This window comes from Siphateles boraxobius, unplaced genomic scaffold (genome assembly GCF_051911475.1).
Source record: "Siphateles boraxobius isolate OS27281-9 unplaced genomic scaffold, OSU_SipBor_1 25, whole genome shotgun sequence".
Classification (NCBI taxonomy): Eukaryota; Metazoa; Chordata; class Actinopteri; order Cypriniformes; family Leuciscidae; genus Siphateles; species Siphateles boraxobius.
This window is the reverse complement of record NW_027508866.1, coordinates 11774367-11797409: the sequence shown is the minus strand read 5'-3', so window position 1 is coordinate 11797409 and position 23043 is coordinate 11774367. Positions and strand designations below refer to the sequence as shown.

The 23043-nt window shown below is 40.2% G+C and overlaps 1 protein-coding gene across 13 annotated transcripts in view; it reads left to right on the top strand.

Moving 5' to 3' along the window:
- synj1 (synaptojanin 1) overlaps nt 1-23043 on the top strand; it is a 41701-nt gene that overhangs the window by 1281 nt on the left and 17377 nt on the right. For 8 of the 13 annotated variants that reach the window (XM_077242636.1, XM_077242635.1, XM_077242631.1 and 5 more), the window contains exons 3-24: nt 98-184; nt 597-864; nt 1077-1302; nt 2186-2269; nt 2448-2525; nt 4297-4358; nt 6826-6922; nt 7060-7235; nt 7954-8035; nt 8131-8283; nt 9915-10080; nt 11187-11378; nt 12128-12212; nt 12422-12562; nt 12664-12856; nt 13846-14004; nt 14089-14245; nt 14381-14498; nt 14769-14981; nt 17039-17117; nt 17244-17406; nt 17505-17690. In XM_077242636.1, coding sequence (XP_077098751.1) covers nt 98-184; nt 597-864; nt 1077-1302; nt 2186-2269; nt 2448-2525; nt 4297-4358; nt 6826-6922; nt 7060-7235; nt 7954-8035; nt 8131-8283; nt 9915-10080; nt 11187-11378; nt 12128-12212; nt 12422-12562; nt 12664-12856; nt 13846-14004; nt 14089-14245; nt 14381-14498; nt 14769-14981; nt 17039-17117; nt 17244-17406; nt 17505-17690 — 3165 coding nt within the window. The remainder of the gene's footprint in view (nt 1-97; nt 185-596; nt 865-1076; nt 1303-2185; nt 2270-2447; nt 2526-4296; nt 4359-6825; nt 6923-7059; nt 7236-7953; nt 8036-8130; nt 8284-9914; nt 10081-11186; nt 11379-12127; nt 12213-12421; nt 12563-12663; nt 12857-13845; nt 14005-14088; nt 14246-14380; nt 14499-14768; nt 14982-17038; nt 17118-17243; nt 17407-17504; nt 17691-23043) is intronic. The other 5 variants (XM_077242637.1, XM_077242633.1, XM_077242629.1 and 2 more) reach the window with 3 other exon arrangements.

The following is a 23043-nucleotide window of genomic DNA, read 5'->3' as shown; positions in this document are numbered from 1 at the left end:
AAATATTGTCTATTCGCATATAACTGTTTTGGAGTCTATAAATCATCTGTAAATATGGCATGTGGTTTTTAAGTAAATGTTTTGATGTCATCCACAGCGGCGGCAGAGAAAGAGACCATCAAAACGGCGTACACCAAGATGCTGGATGCATATGGGATACTGGGAGTTCTTCGTCTTAACCTTGGTACAGTTTCTCAGCCTCTTTTCTTTTTCATTTTTTTTCTCTCCGTTGTGTTTGTCATCACAACAAATACAAATCCGCCCTGTCGCCAGATTAAGTGTAATTCTCACCAAAACACTAAAATTCACTGCAAAACCAAGATTAATGGAAGGAAAATGCACAACATATTATCATATAATTACGGTGTAACTACAAGGTCAAGAGTTTGCAAGTCTAATATGTTTCACTGTCATCTCTTAAGTTCTAAGAAATATGTATTGAAAGATATCTAAAAGAATACAACATAGACATTGAGACTCATCCACCCCAGTATTCAACTAACTGGATGATACATACTGTGTCTGATTCTTCACATTCTGAATATGTGAATGTGCTACGAACTGAACTCTGAATGCGCTTCACTTTTCTCCCATAGGAGATTCTATGTTGCACAGCCTGGTGGTCGCAACAGGCTGCAGTTCAGTTGGAAAAGTCCAGGATTCAGAAGTTTTTCGGGTAACGGGCACAGACTTCGTCTCTCTGAAGAATGACCCCTCAGATGAGGACCGGATCGCTGATGTCAGGAAAATCTTAAACTCTGGGAACTTCTATTTTGCCTGGTCCTCCACTGGAGTAAGTCTGGACCTCAGCTTGAACGCACACCGCAGGATCAGAGAAGACATATCGGACAATCGTTTTTTCTGGTGGGTATTTTTCAGATTGTAACCTCAAAGGTCCTTTTGATTTAGTTTCGAAATATTTTTTTCACCTAATATACTGTAAATATATTTTTTTCAAAACATTTATTTTTAGTGTTTCATGTGTGCAAAATATTTCCAGTTTTTTAGACTGTTGAACTTAATCAGTAGATGAAAAATTGTTATAATTGAAATGTAATTATATAATGGCTTCACAGGAATCAGTCCCTCCATCTCCATCTCAAGCATTATGGGGTGAACTGTGATGACTGGCTGCTGAGGTTGATGTGTGGCGGTGTGGAGATCCGCACCATCTACGCTGGGCACAAACAGGCCAAAGCTTGCGTGATCTCTCGGCTCAGCTCGGAGAGAGCAGGCACACGTTTCAATGTCCGAGGCACAAATGACGACGGCCAGGTTGCCAACTTTGTGGAGACAGAGCAGGTATGCCAACAATATGAGTTACCTGTGCATGACCATTGAACACACTTCCTTAACCCTCTGGTGGTCTTTGGTCATTTTAGCAGCGCCCAAAAAAAATGTACATTTTGAGTTTAATTTTTATTTTTACTTCATCAGAATGGTATACATCTTGGTTACTTTTGAGGCACCAGCTATATAAACAAAAACACAAAAAAATAGTCTCACTTGAGATCTTTGTGGTCAGAAATGACAACCATAGAAACTAAATGAGAAGTGCAAAAAAATGTTTTTTGGGGTACAGTCTACATTTCAGCCACAATTAAGTAGTCTTTGATAATGTCTAAATGTACATCCAAATGCAAAACCTAATAAAAGTGTGTAATTACATCCGAAAACATTACTATGAGCAACTAGGGGATATCCAGCCTTGTATAAATATGTGTGTGTATACATATAGCTGTCCTGTAGCTCAAACAGTAGAACGCAACGCCAAGGGCATGGGTTCGATTCCCAGGGAAAGCAAGAACTGATAAGAATGTAAAATGTGTACCTTGAAATGCAATGTAAGTTGCTTTGGATAAAAGAGTCTGCCAGATGCATAAATGTAAAATGTAAATATATACACACAGTAGTCAACATTTGAAGTGGATCAAAAAAGCTCATCAAAGTTGTCTTAAGACAAGAACGGGTATTGTTGTAATTCATGTATAACTTTGATGAAAGGTTTTGATCCACTTCAAATGTTGACCACTGTATATACCATGGTATTACTTATGATTTTCTTCCATGCATGGCATCAGTCTACCTTCCATGCAGTGGATTTTAAATACATTTTGCTTTTTAATTTAAACACTCTATTAATTGAAAATAATATTGTTTTTTTCTAATTATGTGTTCCCTACAGGTTATTTTCCTTGACGACAAAGTATCCTCCTTCATTCAAATCCGAGGGTCAATACCTCTGTTCTGGGAGCAGCCAGGAATTCAGGTTTAATAAAGCTTTGAATCAATATGACGCATGCTTGCACAATATTTGCATTGGGCTCTACCGCACTGAGCTTTTAGGAGTTCCAAGCCCCCGCTGAGTCATCTTAACAAACTTATTTTCTTGTGTTTCCACTTCATCACACCACACCAGTGCTGACCCCCTTTATTCATATTATCAGAAACACTCGTTTCAGGGGATTTTGTTGCAGCTGAATCAAAGTCGAGAGCCAAAAGGACTACATGGGAACCAGCAGCTGGTATATTGAAGGTTTAGTTCTGTCTGGTGGATGATCTGTTCTTTACTGCAAAGAGTTTGTGCAATGTCAGTCGGTGAAAGTTGCACCTAAACCGAGATTCATTTTGGAAAGGAGCCAGATTCGGATAAATGTATTGCCTTCTTGCGAAATCAATTTAAGATGCCAAGAAGCAGGTCAAGAAATGCCTGTGTCTTTCCTCTGACATTGCATAGATGTTATCATCTCTGCTTTTAGTGGGAAACTGTTGAGGTGACCCTTCTTGAGCTGTTTTTTCAAAGCTTTGCACAGAACCTGGATGACAGGTGTTTTGTGTCATTTCAGGCCATGGTGGTGTTGGTTAAGGGAGTCCATTATCTTCACTGTCTGCAAACCTAAGAGCAAAATAATGGAAGTAGTATCGCCACATGATACTTTTTTCTTTTCTCCCAGAAAGCTCAGGGTAATGTGAGCTCATCTCTGCTGCCATTCCGAATGTATGAAATATTAATGGCAGGGACCTGCAGAGGCAACACACAGAATTGGGTGGGACTGACTGAATCTAAAGCATAAATGTCCCACACCAGCTCTTAACCAGGGGTCTTCAGCCTATAAGGACCTCTTGTCGGAGGTGAAACAGGGACCATCTCTTACATCTTAATGGGAAAAAAATACTATTTTATTTATTTTATACATTAATAAAAAATGTTCAGTGTTATTAACTAAAAACTTAAACTATTAAATAATTTTCATAATTAGAATATAGCTGAAAAAATCTAATATAAATATGAGATGAAAAACTTTTCAAAGAAATATTAGAAATGTTAAGTTGAAATACTAAAACTAGAAATACTCAACTGAAATAAAATAAATTAAAGATAAAAAAACAAAAATAGGAAAAATTACTAAAACTTAAAATTCAAATGAAAACTAAATATTAATATTATTAAAATAAAAGCTAATTCAAAATATCAATACATAATATGATAGTATATAAATAATGCTAAAATAATACTGTTTAATGTGATAGGGACACATTGTCCGTTGTGCTTGTGCACATTGTGCTTGTTTTAGCTTTAAGTTAACTTTGTTAATTGGATTTTTGTTTAAAATGTTTTAATTTTTTTCCAAATAAATTAGGCATACAAAAGGCATAAAATTCAAACAATGAAAGGACAGTATTTCAGTCACCCTAGTTAGAAGACACCATGAACCAATCAAATAGCAGGAAGAGGAACCCTTTGTATTCAAAGTTGTAACCTTATATGAGAATGCCACAAATGAGAAGCCAGCCATAGCCTAGAGATGGAAAAGTCCTCTGTATTGCTTACCTGTTATGGTTGTAGGTGTGAACGTAATGCATTATGCTAAAAGATGTGAGAGCAGTTGGTCAAATGTCATTTAGATAGGAAACCATTATTAGAAAGGGGCTTCCTGCCACTAGTCATAACTGAAACTAGCCAACATTAGAAGCTCAAACGTCTATCTAGAGCTAGATTCATGACTGTCTAGGCAGGTTGTAAAATGAATGCATTTCCTGGTATGATCGGTATCTCTGATAGATCTTCAGTGAGCTTATGAAATCATAACTAATGGCTCCACTGTGTTCTGCAATAAATGTTTTTCATATCTTCAAATGCAGCTCTACTCAGCAGGCGGGACAGGCCTGTGTTGTCTTTTTCTCGCTGTCTCTCTCATCTTCCTTCCCTCTGCCACCTTAATTTCCTCTTGCACCAAATATATGAAACCATTCACAGTTCTTCCGTTTTTGTGTTTTCTTTCTTTTTCCACAAAGGTGGGATCCCACCGTGTTAAGCTGTCCCGAGGTTTTGAAGCAAACGCACCTGCTTTTGAGAGGTAATTGAGATTCCGCTGCTTTCTGGTGCTGCATCCGCCAGTCTCCAGCTGTTCTGGCTCAAGCCCAAACATTAGTGCGTGATGAAACAGACATTTGCAAAGTCCAGGCCCTGCTTCAATCATTCCTGTTTTTTACCACAGTTTGGATGGGAATGTTCAGTCATGCCTAAGGATGTATTTTTAACTAGTCGATGTGCAATTAGGGTCTACCAGACCCCGATCAGAATGGTTTCTTTACTTTCTTAGGCAGCGTTTACACACATGACAGCTGAATGAAGTGCTACAGGGGGTCTCAAAGCGCAATTTAAAAGTCGAACTTTTTTAACTAGACCGATTGCGTGCTCATAAATGCAAACCGCTCATGGCATCAGCATTGATAGCATGAAATGCTGAATGCAAGCATAAAGATGTCAAGCCCCTTACTCGTCCTATATAAACATCTCGAAACCCATTCTATAAAACAAAACCAACTGTAAAATAACACTTTGACCATAAAAATCATATCTAAAAAATAATGCACATTAGATTAAGTAACTACTGTGTACTTAACATTTACAGTAAATTAATAATTTAATAAAATGCACTTATGCATGTTTTTTTTGTTGTTGTACTTGTTGTTAAAATACCTGCATAATTACATCTGTTAACCCATTAACCCACCCCAAAACCTAACCATACCATGATACCGGACCCTAGAAGTACCCATATCCCACCTCAATAGCAGCAAAAGTGTACAATAAGTACATAGGTTTTTTCTTTTAAAAAATGTATAAGTAATAAGTTTATAAAATTATAAATAATAAGTTATTATTTGTATATTTAATACATATTCAGTGTTTTATGAAAAATATTTTAACAAATTAAAATATATAAAAAAAAATATATTAAAATATAAAATTGTAATTAACTAAAATTAAGCTAAAAAAAAAAAAATATATATATATATATATATATATATTACATGAAAATCTTAAACTTATAAAACTTAAAGGCAGGGTAGGTAATTTGTTTCTAAAACACTTTTTGCCAAATTAGTTTAAACTGTCTTTATATACCAATACATATCTAAAATGTAAGTACTCTGAAAAGGAGTTTATAAAAATAGAGTGTCTGTAGTCCTCTCAGGGCTGCAATAAACACAGCTCATTATTCCATTCGGACCGAGTGCTCTGATTGACTGGGCGACTGTCACTCTCCCTCGTTGCTATGGCTACCAGCCCTGCTACAACAGGAGCTGCCCACATGCGCGCACTCAGTTGACTGGCTCATTTCGGAAGAGGAGAGGCGCGTACCAACCGCAAGCCACGAAGTCTCACAATTATGGCAGAGAAAGAGCAGTCAAAAAGGTATTTTATTACCTATGATTATGACATGATGTCACTCAATCGCACTGCGCTCCTCTCCGCTCCGCACTGGTAAACTCGTCCTCCAGGTGAGCGGTCGGCATCACGCGTTCATGTATTTTTGGGGCGTGGCTTTGGAATGAGCTCAGAAAGAAGAGAGTGGGAGTTTCTCTGTTGGATACTTTCAAAATCCAGCAGTTTTCTGCTAGTTTCTCAGACTTACCTACCCTGCCTTTAAGCAAAAAAGCTTTTATCAAAGTTAGGAAATGGAGTACTAAAATGATTAAAACTATACTGAAATAAAAAGGAATTAAAGCTAAATAATAATAAACAATTACTCAAATTTAAACCAAATTTTACAATAGCTCTGTATTATAATATAATATAATAGATTAATTGCCAATAAGAATCACAATTAATTACATTTAAATAAATAAATTACAATTAATTACAATTAATTACAATTAAAAATTACAATTAATTACATTTAAATAAATAAATAATTGATATTTAATTGAAACACTTATCTACACAATATTTAAGTATTTTCAAAACAAATCATTGATTTAAAAATGCCACATTTGTTATAAAATCTTATTTTTTATCAAATGGAAAGTCTAAAAAAGATCAGCATTTGTGAGCCAGTTTTAAAGCATTTGTTACATTGGATGACCTCGTCAGGGTCATTTAAGATGTCCTCCCTCTTCATCAATACAATCTTTTCGTATGATTTTTTTAAATGAAGGATTAGATTGATTAAAATGATCAAATCTTATCCTGAACATGTGGGAGGATTTATTCTTATCCAGCCCTGGCTCCTCACGCTGAGCATGATGGACATTCTTTATTCATCATGAGTCACTGCTCTGTTCCCTTGAGTGCTGAGTCAGGTCGTGATGAGAGGAAGTAGATGCAGGCAACACTGTCGTGAGGCTTTCATTTCTCACCCTCCGTCATTAACTATTAATCACTTGTTTCCGTATTTTCATTTGTTTTACAAATCACCTTTGATTTTTCTAGAAGCATTGGATTGCTGTAGCAGATAAACATTTGTTATTTATTCCGCTTCAATATGATTAATGTGTATGAATGTGTATTAACCCTTTGTGATGTTTCCTGTCCAGACACTTTAGCGCTCTGAGGAGGCTGTATGGCAAACAGGTGATCATCAACCTGCTGGGTATGAAGGAGGGGGAACACATGCTCAGTAAAGCATTCCAGGTGATTTTTTTTTTTTTGTGTGTGTGGAAATAATCCGGTTTGGCGGGCTACAGTACTTTCTTTCCGATGTATTTCAATACTCTAAAGTAAGACTAATCCATCGTGGTTGTTTCTGCCTTCTTTGTCTTCGTCCACAGAGTCACCTGAGTGCTTCGGAGCATGCAAATGCTGTGAGAATGTTGAACTTTGACTATCATCAGATGGTTAAAGGTGGGAAAACTGACAAGCTCAACACTAACCTGAAACCTCAGATCAGCAAGTTTCTGGAGGAATGTGGTTTCTTCTACTACTCAGGGGAGGCCGGCATTCAGAGGTGAAGTTATATACCGCCCCAACACTGCTGGTTGTGGAAGAATAGGTTGTTTATTTAATTTGTTGTTGTGTTTACTACTTGAAAGAACAAGTGCGGGATATATTTTTGTTCTTTCAGCCACTGGGGTCTTTAAAGCAGAAATAAAGTGACATTTTTATCTATCCATATATGCATCCATATATGTATTACAGTTTCTTTGTAATATGGTATAATAAATTCTATAATATAGGGTTTCACAAACAGCTTCTTGAGGAAAATACAGGGGTTTTTGTGAGTTGATGTAATGCTAATAATAATGCTAATAAATCAAAAATAATTTAAAACAACAAAATCGAAGTAAAACATAAATAATATGAAATATTTTATTTAATTTCCTGCTTGTTGTGTGACCATTAACTGACATCAAAGAACTGTAAAAAATGTGCTGCCAATGTGTTGTTGAATTACTGAAATATTAACTTAAAATCTCAGGGAGAACTTCAAGTAAATGTTTTGTCAACATGGTTTGGCTGACCAAAAAAAATGGGAATATAATACAATTAATATTAATTAAATTTAAATGACAAAATTACTTACATTTTTGATTTAAACATTTATTTACACAATATTCAAGTAACTAAAAAAACGCTCTCGAGATTCAGGGTCTACAAAGTAATTGGCTAAGGTGATAACCAAAAATAACTGAATAAATTGTCTACCACAATTGTGTTCACCACAGATGTCAAACTGGAACCATTCGTTCCAATTGTCTGGACTGCTTGGACCGAACAAACAGTGTCCAGGCCTTCATTGCACTTGAGGTATATTTGTAACTCAGTTACAGTTGTTTTTACATTTTTCTTTTCCTTCTTTCATTTATTATATTATATTATATAATATAATATGTCTCTTTCAGATGCTTCCAAAACAGTTGGAAGACATGGGTCTGACGGAGAAGCCACAGCTGGTGGCTCGATTTCAGGAGGTCTTCCGCTCTATGTGGTCCACCAATGGAGACTCCGTCAGCAAAATCTACGCAGGCACTGGCGCTCTGGATGGCAAGGCTAAGGTGCGTGTCAGCTTGTAACACACATGCAAAGAATGCAGCACAAAAGGCAACGGAGAGCTGAAAATGGTCGTTTTTGTGTGATCTTCGCCCCTTAAGGGTGTAGTCAATAATTGTATCCCTTAAAACTCATCTTTGATTACCAACATGATATATTTAAACATTTTTACCTTGAATTTTTTTTAATCATGCCTTAAAATACCTTGAATGTAACTCTACACCAAGGCTTTTCAATAAATTTGGAATTGGGGCCAGTTCATGAAACTGAGGCAAAATAAGGGGCCGGAGAACTCTCGACTTGTCTCGATTTGGCTAAGTTAAGGTTGTCTTAACTCATGTGTCTGCTGTTTTTTCTTGCTTTCCTATGGCTGTTCCTCTTCCTGTTCGGTAAGTTAACTGTAGCCAGTTATGTCGATTTAAGTTGTGATGCTGTATTTATCTGGTCTGCTCTGTTTTGTTTTGTGTCGGTTCTGTTGTGTTAATAGAGAGAGATTACTAAAGCTGGCAGTGCTGTCAACTTTAATTGGGCCTCTTTATAGACCGTAAACCATAAAAGCCTGTAAACCTCTCCCAGCTAGGCCTTAAACCTCAGGCTTTATCTAGCTAATCACAGAATGTTTTTTATATAGCATGGCTCCAGTCCAGTCTAACATTTGAGAGCAGTTGCACCGGTGCCACCAAGTTCTACAGATGATGTATGAAGATAATTTAATCATAAAATTATTATTATTTTGCATTAATAAGTGCAGTAACTAATATTGCATGCTTATTTCTTGGAAATGCACATTTGACAGTAAAGCGTTACTTGAGTTGAGATAATGCTAAAATTTTAATATTTTTTATTTTTGGTCATCACATTAAAAATAACATTTAATTGGATAATTTGTTGAGCTTTGCTGGACTAAGTGTGAAGCACTTGAAAGTTCTTGAAAAAAGTGCTTGAATTTCACTCTCAAATGGTTGTACGAACACTGAAATGAATAGTTTAAAAACATTTGACTGTTTCTGCCACAATACCATGGTTACAGTTAGCGTTAGTACATTAAATCCATGGTGAATGCTGGTGATTTGTGGACTGAAAAGCCTTCTTTAACTTGTTCGTTCATGGCACAATGCTTCTCCTGGTGTCAGTGTTGTTTGATCTGATATGGTTTATAACAAGAGAATTATGCACCAAATTTGAATGCTTCCCACTAGATCTCGCTGCGATGCTATTAATGCTGCGGCGAATTCAATTCGGCCCGCAAATAAACTTGTTCTGAGCTTGTGCTGCGCTGTCTAATATTGGACCGAGCTGATAAATTTTACACGCTCCGCAGCTCAAACAGAAAATCTTTACGCTTTCATTTGCCATTTGTTTTTCATATGCAACAGAAATGGCAGCTCTTATCAGTTGGTGAAACGTGCTGCAACTCTAACAAAATTTTATCACACCAGCAGGAAAAAGTTGCAAAATGCGACCATTTAGCCGCAACCTGGAACCCTGTATAAGTATTGCTCTGATGTTCGTTTTTTGTTTTGTTCTGTTTTTTGTTTTGTTCTGTTCTGTTTTTGTTTAGTTTTTTTTTGTTTTGTTGTTCCAGCCCTTACTTGTTTTATATTAACTATTTAGTTTATTTGTTTTTTCCCTGTAGGGTGGAAAGCTAAAAGATGGCGCTCGCTCAGTCACCAGAACCATTCAGAACAACTTCTTTGACAGCTCTAAACAGGAAGCCATTGACATCCTGAGACTGGGCAGCACCCTCAACAGTGACTTGGCAGATAAAGCACGAGCCCTTCTCACAACCAGCAGCCTGTATGGTACGATTTACAACGCCACACTCTAGAGTCAGAAATAAACGAGGGCTCTGGGGGGAAAATGCCTGTGAAAATGACAAAAAATTTATTTTTTGAGAGATTTTTTGAATATGGGGATAAAAAATCCCCATGAAGTGAACATAAGTACCATTATTAGTTAATAATTATGGACATTTATTACATTTATCAAGTGTTTATTGTTCTATAATATGTTGTTATTTTGTATTTTATGACAATTTTACTTATTTTTTTTTAGGATTGACAAATAGATTTTTTTAATTAATATATACATATATATATATATATATATATATATATATATATATATATATATATATTATAAATTTGATATTATGAATATACTTATATTATATAATTAACTATATAAATATATTCAATATTTAAAATACCTGGTAAATGCTTATTAGACTTTACTGTTTTAGGTACAGTTGGTTACATTCAAACATGCTCTGCACCATTTTTTTGTGTTAGTGGTCATGGTTTATGGGATCCGTCTGCTGTAGTGGACTGATTTCGTCGTGTGAATTTGGATCTGAATGAGTTTCCTCATGCTAGCGTGCTAATCTGCGGCTCCCGTCTGCTTTGGGTGTGAGATTAGCTCTGAACAAGAGGACTAATGCTGTTATCTGTCTAACGGCTAACTGTTAACCTGTCTTTTCCCCCTCTCCCTTTCTTTTTCTTTTTCTCCTTCTTAATGCTTACGATTTAAGTCTCTGAGCCCATTTTACAGTCAGGTACAGTATACACAGACCAGCCATAAATCCATAACTGTTTATGTTTCCATGTGTCATAAACTCTGTGTTTATTTTGGCGTCTCTGACATTGTACTGCGTGTTTTTATCTTTTTATCATCCTTTTAATTTTCTGTGTAGTCTTGTTTTAAATACAATATATCATTTTGTCCAACTTTAAAGGACAGAATTTAATCTGTCTCATAGTGGTTTGGTCAATGTCATATGTAATATTTTCTTTTGTGTGTTCTGGCCATTAGTTCCATGTCTAAGATATTATTTCATATCCAACTGTAGTACTCATTAATCGTTTTGATGAAGGTTTTGATTAGAATCTGTCTCCTTTACTGTTTTTAGCATCTCCCAGAGTGCTTCTGGGCATGTGTCAGAACTACTACAAGTACACACGACCCAAGAAGATCAGAGTGTGTGTGGGTACATGGAACGTGAACGGGGGCAAGCAATTCCGCAGCATTGCGTATCGTAACCACACAATTAATGATTGGTTGCTGGATGCTCCTAAGAAGGCCGGACATCCAGAATTCCAGGGTATGTGTTGATGCAAAGTCAATGCAAATGATACTTCAAAGGGAAATGAGGTTGCTGTGTATTTAGAGAGGACCTATTATGCCCTTTTACAAAGTCTTGTATTTGGGGTCTACTACATATTTTGCATTGTTACAGCACCTCTCTTCCCAGTCTGTCAGTAATGCTCTGTTTAGTTCCTGTCTCTATGAAGCCCCTCCTTCGGAAAAGCGCAATGTGCTCTGATTGGTTGGCTGAATCAGTGTGTTGTGATTGGTCAACTGTTTTTGCTCAGCTTTTGGAAATTTCACGGCCCTTACCATAAACGCATTAGATCTAGTGTGGAAAAAATAGTATCTCTTGGATATGGCGACAACACACTATAAAGACAACTCAACCAGGCGTCACCCCATTTTTTGCATATGCCTTGACTACAATCAAGGCATTTCAGGGAGTTCAGAAACAGTGCTCACTGATATAGAGAGTAACTATTGTAGTCAGGGGGCGCCGCTAAGGGGGGGGGGGTTTGGGGGGTTAGGACGATTCTAAGGGCCCACGCTCTTTTGGGGCCCCCAGAAATCGGTTTTATTAGTGCTTTGTAACTTTGCAGACCTTTTTCATGCTCAAACAGCAACATAACACACTACAAAAAGTTGAAAATGTAAAAAAGCATAATAGGTCCTTCTTTATCTGTCAGTTAGACGACTTATGAAACTAGTGAAAATAATATAGTGGCTTCTTATATCATGGTCACAGACTGTTTTGTCATGCAGATAGCAAATCCAACCCCGTGGACATCTTTGCTATCGGCTTTGAGGAAATGGTGGAGCTGAATGCTGGCAATATTGTCAGCGCTAGGTAAGAACTTACCTGACGTTAGAGATTTCAAAGTTCACTGATTGTACTTGCATAATAAGTGGAAACAACATTTCCTGTGGTCAGTGGTTGGAATGCGCTACACAGTAACCATTTGTTTCAATCGGCATTTAAAGTTAATTATTTCTTTGTGATATCGTCATGCTCTCGTTCCTGTGAGAACTGTTTCACTTTTCTTTCTTCCCTGGCAGCACCACTAATCAGAAGCTGTGGGCTACAGAACTGCAGAAGAACATCTCACGAGATCAAAGATACGTGCTGCTGGCCTCAGAGCAGCTGGTGGGTGTGTGTCTGTTCGTCTTCATACGCCCTCAGCATGCACCGTTCATCAGGTATATTTATTGGCTTGCCAATTTGTATGACCATTTCAAGTATTTAAGAGGATTTAAATGACTTCACTGTTCTCATATTATGTGTTGCTGTTCTATAATAGGGACGTTGCTGTTGATACAGTGAAGACTGGCATGGGCGGGGCCACTGGTAATAAAGGAGGTGTGGCTATTCGCATGCTCTTCCACACAACTAGCATCTGCTTCGTGTGCTCACATTTTGCTGCTGGCCAGTCACAGGTCAAAGAGAGGAACGATGACTACAATGAAATTGCACGCAAACTGACCTTCCCTATGGTAATCATCTATGATGTAAAATTGTGTTACTTCTGTTCAGGTTATGATCACCTTAATCTTCTTTTTTAATAATAATAATAGTAGTTGGGGTGTAAAAGTTCACACACTAACACATGAGATTAATTTTTCCAGTTTAACACGTTAAAAATATTTAATGCAATCAAATCAGCATCCGTTTTTTCGTCATCCTTTGGCTTGCATTACATTATGTGATCACACTCTTATTCATGCAAATGCTTTTAAGCATTCCAGCACGGCAAAACAAAAAAGAGAACTAAGTGCGGTACTGGCGTCCTGTCTGTGAATCTCCTTTGTGGGGAGATTCACGCTCAACTCACGCGCACAGAAAGCTGCTTCAGACAGTTCGCAGGTCTCCTTCACTTTTGAAAAAACAACACAAAATTATGCCAAAATGCCTGTTTTTTTGAGTATCCTCGTAAGCATAGGCTTAAATTAGTTGAATGAAGTATTAAATTAACATAAAGGATTGTGACAATGGATGTGTCAGATTCATCCCATGTGCGTGATGCGTCAGGTTTTAAAGTGAGAGTAGCCTCATAAACCTACTGCTGTCTATCATGTTAATCAAAGAACAAAAGAATAATAGAAAATCCCTCACTACTTTCAATTGAATAACTTTTGTAGCTTTAATAAAAATGTATTTATATTTAATTTATAAATTATGCAGTGAAGATTGGGAAGTGTTTGAAAACTTTATATAATTTCTGGATATTTCCTATCTGTTAGATCAAATATTTAAAATATACTATGTCTTTATGTTGTTTCTACATTCATTTGGAGATTAAATGTGAAATTATTACAATATAAAAATATATTAAAAACTTTAAATGATAGGTGCGATTAATTACAGAAAAATTTACAAATAATGAATTCATTTTTTAATCGATTGACAGCACTAATTAGTTGTAGTAGTATTAATATTTAAATACATACTAATTTACTATTAATATATTATTTATATGTTTTAGGGTCGTCTCCTTTACTCCCATGATTATGTATTCTGGTGTGGAGATTTCAACTACCGAATAAATATTCCTAATGAAGAGGTGAAGGAGCTGATCAGACAGCAGAATTGGGATTCACTGATTGGTGGAGATCAACTGGTAGAGCAGAAGAACGCTGGACAGGTATTTTAGGCAAACGGTTATATCTGCAAAACTTTTTTTTTTACACTTCTGAACATTTTTTTGATTACTTTATTCATATTCCAGGTTTTCAAAGGCTTTATTGAAGGGAAGCTGGATTTTGCCCCCACTTACAAATATGACCTGTTTTCGGAGGACTACGACACCAGTGAGAAGTGCCGTACACCGGCCTGGACTGACCGTGTGCTGTGGAAGAGAAGAAAGTGGAACTTTGATAAAACTGGTGATAATTTAATTAAAAATATATCCTTAACCAACAACCAAATTTTAAATGCAGTATAAAACAGCTTACGCTTCCCTCAAAGTTTAAATTTTCATTAGATCTGCCTGTGTGTGTGTGTGTGTGTGTGTGTTACAGCGGAAGAATTGGAGTTGAATGTAGTAGGAGCCCCAGTGAGTGAGGAAGATCAGTACCCATGGAGCCCTGGAGAGCTCAAGTACTATGGTAGAGCAGAGCTCAAAACCTCTGATCACAGGTGAGAGAGACTAAAGCCAGAAAGCCAACTTTCAGGATTTACACTGACAACATTCTTAGTGCCATCCAGTGGGCCTCAGAGGTACAGCAGGAGGCTGTCCATTAATGTTTTTTTTATTGTAAGTAATTGTTAAAACATTAAAATTCAAGTCTATCTTTGTTCTTATTACCACAATGATCAGGATTGGAGAGTTAAATCGCATTGTGGACCGCATAAGCTTGTGTGTTACGGACCGCAGTTCTATTGCCATTAACATTAGTCTCTCAAAAGGCCTGTGGTGGCCATCATAGACATGGACGTACTTGAGGTGGACCCAGAGGCCAGACATCAGGTGTATAAGGATGTGATCGCCCTGCAGGGTCCACCTGATGGAACCATCCTCGTCTCTCTCTGCTCTTCTGGTCCTGATGACTACTTTGATGATGCTTTGATCGACGACCTGTTGGACAAGTTTGCTAATTTTGGCGAGGTTATTCTTATCAGGTAAGAATTGTTTGCATATATAATTTAATTAGTATTATATTTGGTTGTTATATAACTTTATTTATACACTAATTATATTTAATTATTATATAACTTTATTTATACACTACCATTTTTCTTTTTCTTTTTTTTTAAGGACAAGAACCTCATTGATTTGATGAAAAGTGACAGTTAAGATTAAAAACAAAGGATTTTTATTTCAAATAGATTCTGTTCTTTTAAAAATTCAGTTTATCCACATAAATATTAAAGGGATAGTTCACCCAAAAATGAAAATTCTGTCATCATTTACTCACCTTCAAGTTGTTCCAAACCGGTATGATTTTCTTACTTCTGTTGGCTACCGTCAACTAGGGCTGCGTTCCAGTCCACTTTTAGACACGCTAGGGGTGGGCGATATCTCGATATTTAAAATATATCGAGATATTTTTTAAACACGATATGTATTTTGACTTATCGTATATATCGATATATTGTTTATATTTAATTCTGATTTTGCCGCTTTGTCTTCTCTGCGCTGTGCTCGCCCCCGCCTCCTTGCTTTTGTTCCCCCTCCCCTCGCGTGTTGTCTCATTCAACATGGCGGCGCCCGCAACTAGCCCGGAGGCTACAGAACTCGTCTAAAAAGATCGTCTTAAATGCTGTCTTACATGCACTTCTTGAGGCACACACGCACACTAGCAAACACACGCAAAGTCTCTCGCTCTCTGTCCCTCTCTGGCGTGCGCGCGCTACACGGTGCTCTCTCCCTATCTGCCGTGCACACGCTACACGGTTTGAACCATGGTTTGAACATTCACACAGCCTTTCGAAAACGATACATTTCCCGGCACATGTTATTAAAAAGGATGACAATCCCGGTAAAACGGGACAGGTGGCAATTATTTTTGTATACAGCAATTAATTTGTATACAATTATTATTTTTGTATACAGGGATTTTTTTTTTAAATGTCGCAGAAGCACTTTGGACTACATTAACTGCCTACCTCTTTGCACTCCAATAAAAAAAAGACTGTGGTATTTGGCATATTTGTTTTTGCATTAGTTTTTGTTGGGTTATTTTTCCTGTAAAGATATCGAGATATATATCGTATATCGAGATATAGCAAAATATATCGAGATATATTTTTTGCTCCATATCGCCCAGCCCTAAGACACGCACTTGCGAACTTCCCTAAGCACTTCCCCTCAGGGTAATCACTGCTGCCATTTTGAAGTGCGTTCAAAGTGCCTTCGTGAAGTCGACGGGGGAAGTTTAAACAGACCCTCGTTCCCTCAATTTTGACGCCATATCAGCAGCTCGCACTCGCAGCGCTTTATTTATCCACACCTGGTCTCCACGGCGACCTCCATAACAAGTGATCAAGGGCTTAGGGCGTTCCATTTAAACCTTATGCACGAGTTCCCGTTCCGCCAGCACTCGTGCAACGACGCACATCCGAGTGAACGAGACGGAGGGAAGTTGGCGAGTGAAGGGGATGACAATTTTGGACTGGAACGCAGCCCAGACAGTTGACGGTAGCCATTGACTTCCATAGTATTTATCATAGTTTTCCTAAGATGGAATTCAATGGGATCCATCAACTGTCCGATTGAGATATTCTTTAAAATATCTTATTTTGTGTTCAACAGAAGAAAAGATACTCATACAGGTTTGGAAAAACTTGAGGGTGAGTAAATGATGACAGAAGTTTTATTTTTGGGTGAACTAGGGGGCGAACTAGCTGAAAAAACAAACCTTTTTCAAAATTGATAATAATAAGAAATGTTTCTTGAGCAACAAATCAGCAGATTATTCTGATTTCTGAAGGATAATGTGACACTGAAGTAATGGCTGCTGAAAATTCAGCTTTGCCATCACAGGAATAAATAACATTTTTAACATGTATAGAAATAGAATATATAGAAACAGTTATTTTAAATTCTAATAATTTTTCAGTATTTTTTTGTTTTTACTATTTTTGATTAAATAAATGCCACCTTGGTGAGCATAAGAAACAAAAAATTCTTACCGACCCCAAACTTTAGAACACTTCTTTTTTTTTTTCCTGAACAGGTTTGTTGAAGAGAAAATGTGGGTGACATTTTTGGAGGGATACTCAGCACTGGCAGCTCTGTCTTTGAGTGCCTCTACTGTAAGTGACTTTACTGTACAATAAGTTTTTATTATTAAAAAAAGAACATTTACATGCAGAAATGCATTATACTGTATCATAATAATGACAGGTAATCTAATCGTCCCTCATTATGTCCATATGCAGGTGAATGGAAAGACCATAGACATCCGTCTGAGGAGTACTGGTTGGATAAAGAGTCTAGAGGAAGAAATGAGTGTGGAGAGAATCTGCGGCAGTATTCCAATGTCCACCAGCTCCACTCTGCTGGGAGAAAACTCTGACATTGGAGAAGAGTATGAAATGGAAGGTATGGCATCTCTTTGGGTTACATTGTTCCAAAATGCAACATGAACCTATGGAAATACGGGATCGTGTGGAGTTCCATTTTTACTGCTGTGTTGACAGGTGAGGTGGACGAGGAGGTTGAGGATATATTACCCCAGCACCTGCAGCTTGGAGCGGGCATGGATCTAGGCTCATCCCCAAACCCATCCCCACGCAGCAGCCCCTGCCCCTCTCCTACCCATGGAGAGCCTGCGCCCCCCATCCGGCCTAGCAGAGCCCCCCCACGCACAGCTGGACCACCACAGGGTAGTGCTAATATTTGACTCTACTCAACATTGACCAACCCATATGTATTTATATCAAGGTTTTTTTGCTTTGTCCTTTAATACATTTTCCTACATTTCATTTATACACCACAGTTCAGAATTTTGGGGTCAGTAAGATTTTTATTTTTCAAATAAATTAGTTCTTTTTCAAATAAATTAGTAGCCTACTTACTATTTTTTGGGGGGAAAAAATAGATTTTTTTTTCAAAAACATAAAATATATATATATATATATATATATATATATATATATATACAAACCATATATATATTAACAGGGCTCTACAGTGCAACCATTTTGCTCGCATATGCCCCTAAAAATCGGTACATGCGAACCGGAAAAATGATTTACGGGCACAATGTGCAAGTAACTACAACCTACCATAATCGAAAACGAGACGATAACTAAATAAAAACTAGTTTTGAATGACAAAAACTATGACGAAAATCTCTTTGACATTTTCATCAACGGATAAAAACTAGACAAAAATGTTAGATAGTGACGATTTGGGAAGCGATCCAGTCAGAACTGATGTCCTGCGTTTGTAGATGCGCATATGTGTCCTGTAGTAGGGACTTGCTGATCTACCAGCGGCACACGGGTTCACATGCGCTGCATGTCTCATAAAATATTAAAAAATGTAAACGTCTGGGAGAATGAGTAGAGCAGCCATATAGATCTGAATGAGAGTGACGATGACGCATTGTTTTCTGTGCGCGCACACCCGACTCGAAGCATGCAGCCACACACACACACAGCGCGCGAGGATTGAATTTAGCTCTCTTTCATGTCTGAATGGATCAGTGCAATTGGATCCGCATGTAATTGGACATAATACGATGTCTTAAAGTGACTGTAAGTAATAAACCTAATGCAGTCTGTGTCCTTTATATTGATCAAGCAACAAAAGAAAAAGAGAAAAGCATTCACTGCTCGTTAATAGCTTTAATAAGGATTCATTATATTTAATACATACAAATAAATATGTCTGCTGCTTGAAATAATAAAGAATGATGTATGCAAGTAGTTATAAAAAATGCACATTCATTGAAAGAAGACTATTCTACTTTAGGAAAAGTGGTTTTATTTAATTTTAAGATATTTTTTAAAGTCACAGTAGTTAAATCTGTATATGTATTGCATGTTCAAACTTTAAAATCATTCATATTAACAGGTTAATAGATGTTTTCTCCGGGAGTATATGGGTTTGGACATTTTAGAGAAATTCTAAATGAATGCATTACAATTGAACTAAACCCATTATATTTTAGTCATCTGAATTGTTTTATTTTTAGTCTAGATTTAGTCGACTAATACTAGTAAATACTAATGCACTCATTTAAACTAGTTTCTCCTCCATGTTGTGGAAAAAGCCTCTGCAGTGAAAGATGCAATTCTCAGGTGTGCCGATGTTCTCCTCCTCCTGAGAGCAACACGTTCCCCTTGTTCTGTTTTACTAAAGTGATTGTAAAGTGTGATTTATACTTCTGCATCAAAACGACGGTTTCACACCATAGTTGAACAGAAAGAGGAGGAGCACACACGTTGTGTTTATAAATAAAATAAAAAAAAATATATATATATATATATATATATATAGATATATAATACACAGTTTGTTAACGTCTCGGTTACATATGGTAACCCTCGTTCCCTGAGGGAGGGAACGGAGACGTAGGTCATGACTGACCAATAGGAATCTCGCTAGAGAGGCCAATCTACTTCGAGTGAAACTAAAACAAGCCAATACACATTGGCGTGCAATCATTTGCATCAGCTGCGCGCCCTCGTTAGCGCGGGTATAAACGAGCAGCTGGTGCGATTGCACACTAGTTTTTTGCTGAGGAGCCAAGCCTGAGAAGCTGGCCGCCCCGGCGGGCGGCAGCGGATGTGGCGACGGGACCTACGTCTCCGTTCCCTCCCTCAGGGAACGAGGGTTACCATATGTAACCGAGACGTTCCCTATCGGTCAGTCACTACAACGTAGGTCATGACTGACCAATAGGAATCCCTACCAAAGCGCCACAGCCGCTGCACCCCATCCAGCGCCCCCGTGCAAGCCTCTACACCTTCTTGCCTGGAAGGACGATAGGCGGAGGCTTACACAGAGTGAGTCTGACACTGTTGTTCCGTAATAACCCATACAGTGAGATATTGGATAACACTGGGAAAGCGTGCCCTTTCTGTTTAGGAAGGAACGCTGCGGAAGCCACTTCTTCAAAGAGTTATGTGGAAATGCATATGGACTAGCCGAAGGCTGTACTGCATATGAAATAAAGGGTGACTTAGCCCAAGGGAAAGACACGGGCTTCCGATAGGAGCAGCCGTGGAATATACACATATGGGATCCCCGTAGGGTCACACAAATGGAAACCAGCCCAGATCCGGTTCTCAAGGATTCAGCGGATAAGGGCCTGGCGCCGGACGCTCCGCCAAGTCCGGGCCGAGGGGTTTTGGAGGACTCAACAGGTTTTACTCTGGAGCAATAAGGGTGCACAGTAGGGTGCAGCAAGCCGACAGAGCCAGACCTCTCAGTGCTTCTACCCGTCTAGGGTGAGAACACGGGAGGACACCGGCTCTACACGTAGGCTATAGTATCTAGCGAACGTGTTAGGTGTCGCCCAGCCCGCAGCTCTACAGATATCTGTTAGCGAGGAGCCACGTGCCAGCGCCCAGGAGGATGCAACGCCTCTCGTGGAGTGTGCATGCAACCTGAGCGGGCAGGGCACGCCTTGTGCTTGGTAAGCCAAGGCGATGGCATCCACTATCCAGTGGGCCATCCTCTGCTTGGAGACAGCCTTTCCCTTCTGCTGGCCTCCGTAACAGACAAAGAGCTGGTCTGAGGTCCTGACGCTTTGAGTTCTGTCCACGTACATACGCAGAGCGCGAACGGGACAGAGCAAAGCCAGGGCTTGGTCTGCCTCCTCCAAAGGCAGCGCTTGCAGGTTCACTACCTGGTCTTTGAAGGGAGTGGTAGGAACCTTGGGCACATAGCCAGGCCGGGGTCTTAGTACCACGTGGCTGCCACCCGGCCCGAACTCTAGGCACGATTCGTCGACCGAAAATGCGTGCAGGTCTCCTACCCTCTTGACAGAGGCCAGTGCAACCAGCAGCAAAGTCTTCATGGAAAGAAGCTTTAAGTCTACTGACTGCAGAGGCTCAAAGGGAACATCCTGAAGTGCTCGAAGAAACAGGGAAAGATCCCAAGAGGGTATGGAGGGGGGTCGAGGAGGATTTAATCGTCTCGCCCCCCTAAGAAACCTGACGACCAGGTCGTGCTTTCCCACTGCTTTGCCATCTATGTGGTCGTGATAAGCTGAAATAGCGGCAGCATGTACTTTGAGGGTGAAGGGAGACAGTCTACGCTCCAACCCCTGCTGCAAGAAGGAAAGCACAGACCCTATCGGACATCTTCGGGGGTCTTCTCGGCGAGAAGAACACCACTTGACGAACAGGTTCCACTTCAGGGCGTAAACACGTCTCGTGGACGGCGCCCGTGCTGAAGTGATGGTGTTAAGTACCTCAGGGGGTAAGTCACCTAAAACCTCCGCGTCCCGTCCAGGGACCAGACATGGAGTTTCCAGAGGTCTGGACGCGGGTGCCATAGGGTGCCCCGTCTCTGAGTCAGAAGGTCCTTCCTCAGAGGAATGGGCCAGGGAGGGACTGTCACAAGGAGCATGAGTTCTGGGAACCAAGTCCGGGTGGGCCAATAGGGAGCCACCAGAAGGACCTGCTCCTCGTCCTCCCTGACTTTGCACAGTGTCTGCGCAAGTAGGCTCACTGGGGGAAACGCATATTTGCGAAGGCCCCGGGGCCAGCTGTGTGCCAGTGCGTCCGTGCCGAGTGTTCCCTCGGTCAGGGAGTAAAACAGCTGGCAGTGGGAGGTCTCTGAGGAGGCAAACAGGTCTACATGAGCCTCCCCGAACTCTCTCCAGATCAGCTGAACCGCCTGGGGGTGGAGTCGCCATTCTCCCGGGAGCACAGCTCGTGATAGCTCGTCGGCCACATGGTTGAGCAAGCCGGGGACAAACATGGCTCGAAGCGACCTCAGATGCTTCTGACTCCAGAGGAGGAGATGGCGGGCGAGTTGCGACATGCGACGGGAGCGTAGACCACCTTGTCGGTTGATGTACGCAACGGTCGCAGTGTTGACCGTACGGACCAGCACGTCCCTGCCCTGTAGCCGTCTTTTCAAGCGGGTCAGGGCGAGATGTACTGCTAGCAACTCGAGGCAGTTGATGTGCCAACGCAGTTGAGGGTCCGTCCACACCCCTGACACTGCATGCCCGTTGTACGTGGCACCCCAGCCGGTGGCAGAGGCATCTGTGAATACCACAGCATGCCTGGACACCTGTTCCAAGGGGACTCCTGCCCGCAGGAACGAGGGGTCTGACCACGGGCTGAAGGTCTGGCGGCACGCCGGTGTGATTGCCACCCGGTGAGTGCCATGACGCCACGCCCATCTCGGGACTCGGCCGTGAAGCCAGTGCTGAAGCGGTCTCATATGTAGCAGGCCGAGCGGGGTTACCGCTGATGCTGCTGCCATATGCCCCAGGAGCCTCTGAAAGAGTTTCAGTGGGACCGCTGCCCTGCCCTTGAACGTGTTCAAGCAGTTCAGCACTGACTGAGCACGCTGCTCTGTGAGGCGCGCTGTCTGGGCGACCGAATCCAACTCCATTCCGAGAAAAGAGATCCTCTGCACAGGGGAGAGTTTGCTCTTTTCCCAGTTGACCCGAAGACCCAACTGGCTGAGGTGCCTGAGCACTAGGTCCCTGTGTTCGCATAGCTGATCTCGAGAGTGTGCTAGTATGAGCCAGTCGTCGAGATAGTTGAGGATGCGAACGCCCTGTTCTCTCATGGGAACAAGGGCCCCCTCCGTGACTTTCGTGAAGACACGGGGGGACAGGGACAGCCCAAAGGGTAGGACTTTGTACTGATATGCTCGACCCTCGAACGCAAAGCGCAGAAATGGCCTGTGTCGAGGAAGAATCGAGACATGAAAGTACGCGTCCTTCAGGTCGATCGCTGCAAACCAATCTTGGGGACGGATACATTCGAAAATGCGTCTCTGCGTGAGCATTTTGAACGGTAGCTTGTGGAGGCTCCGATTCAAAACTCGCAGATCCAAGATCGGTCGTAACCGGGACCGGCTCTATCCCATCCTTCGCCAGTAGGACTGCGATCTCCGCACGCAAGACATGGGCATCGGCTGCTCTCACTGTAGTGGAGTGGATGGCCCGAAACTTGGGGGGACGCCGGGCGAACTGAATCGCATAGCCGAGCCTGATGGTTCGAATGAGCCAGCGAGACGGCCTGGGGAGCGCTAACCAGG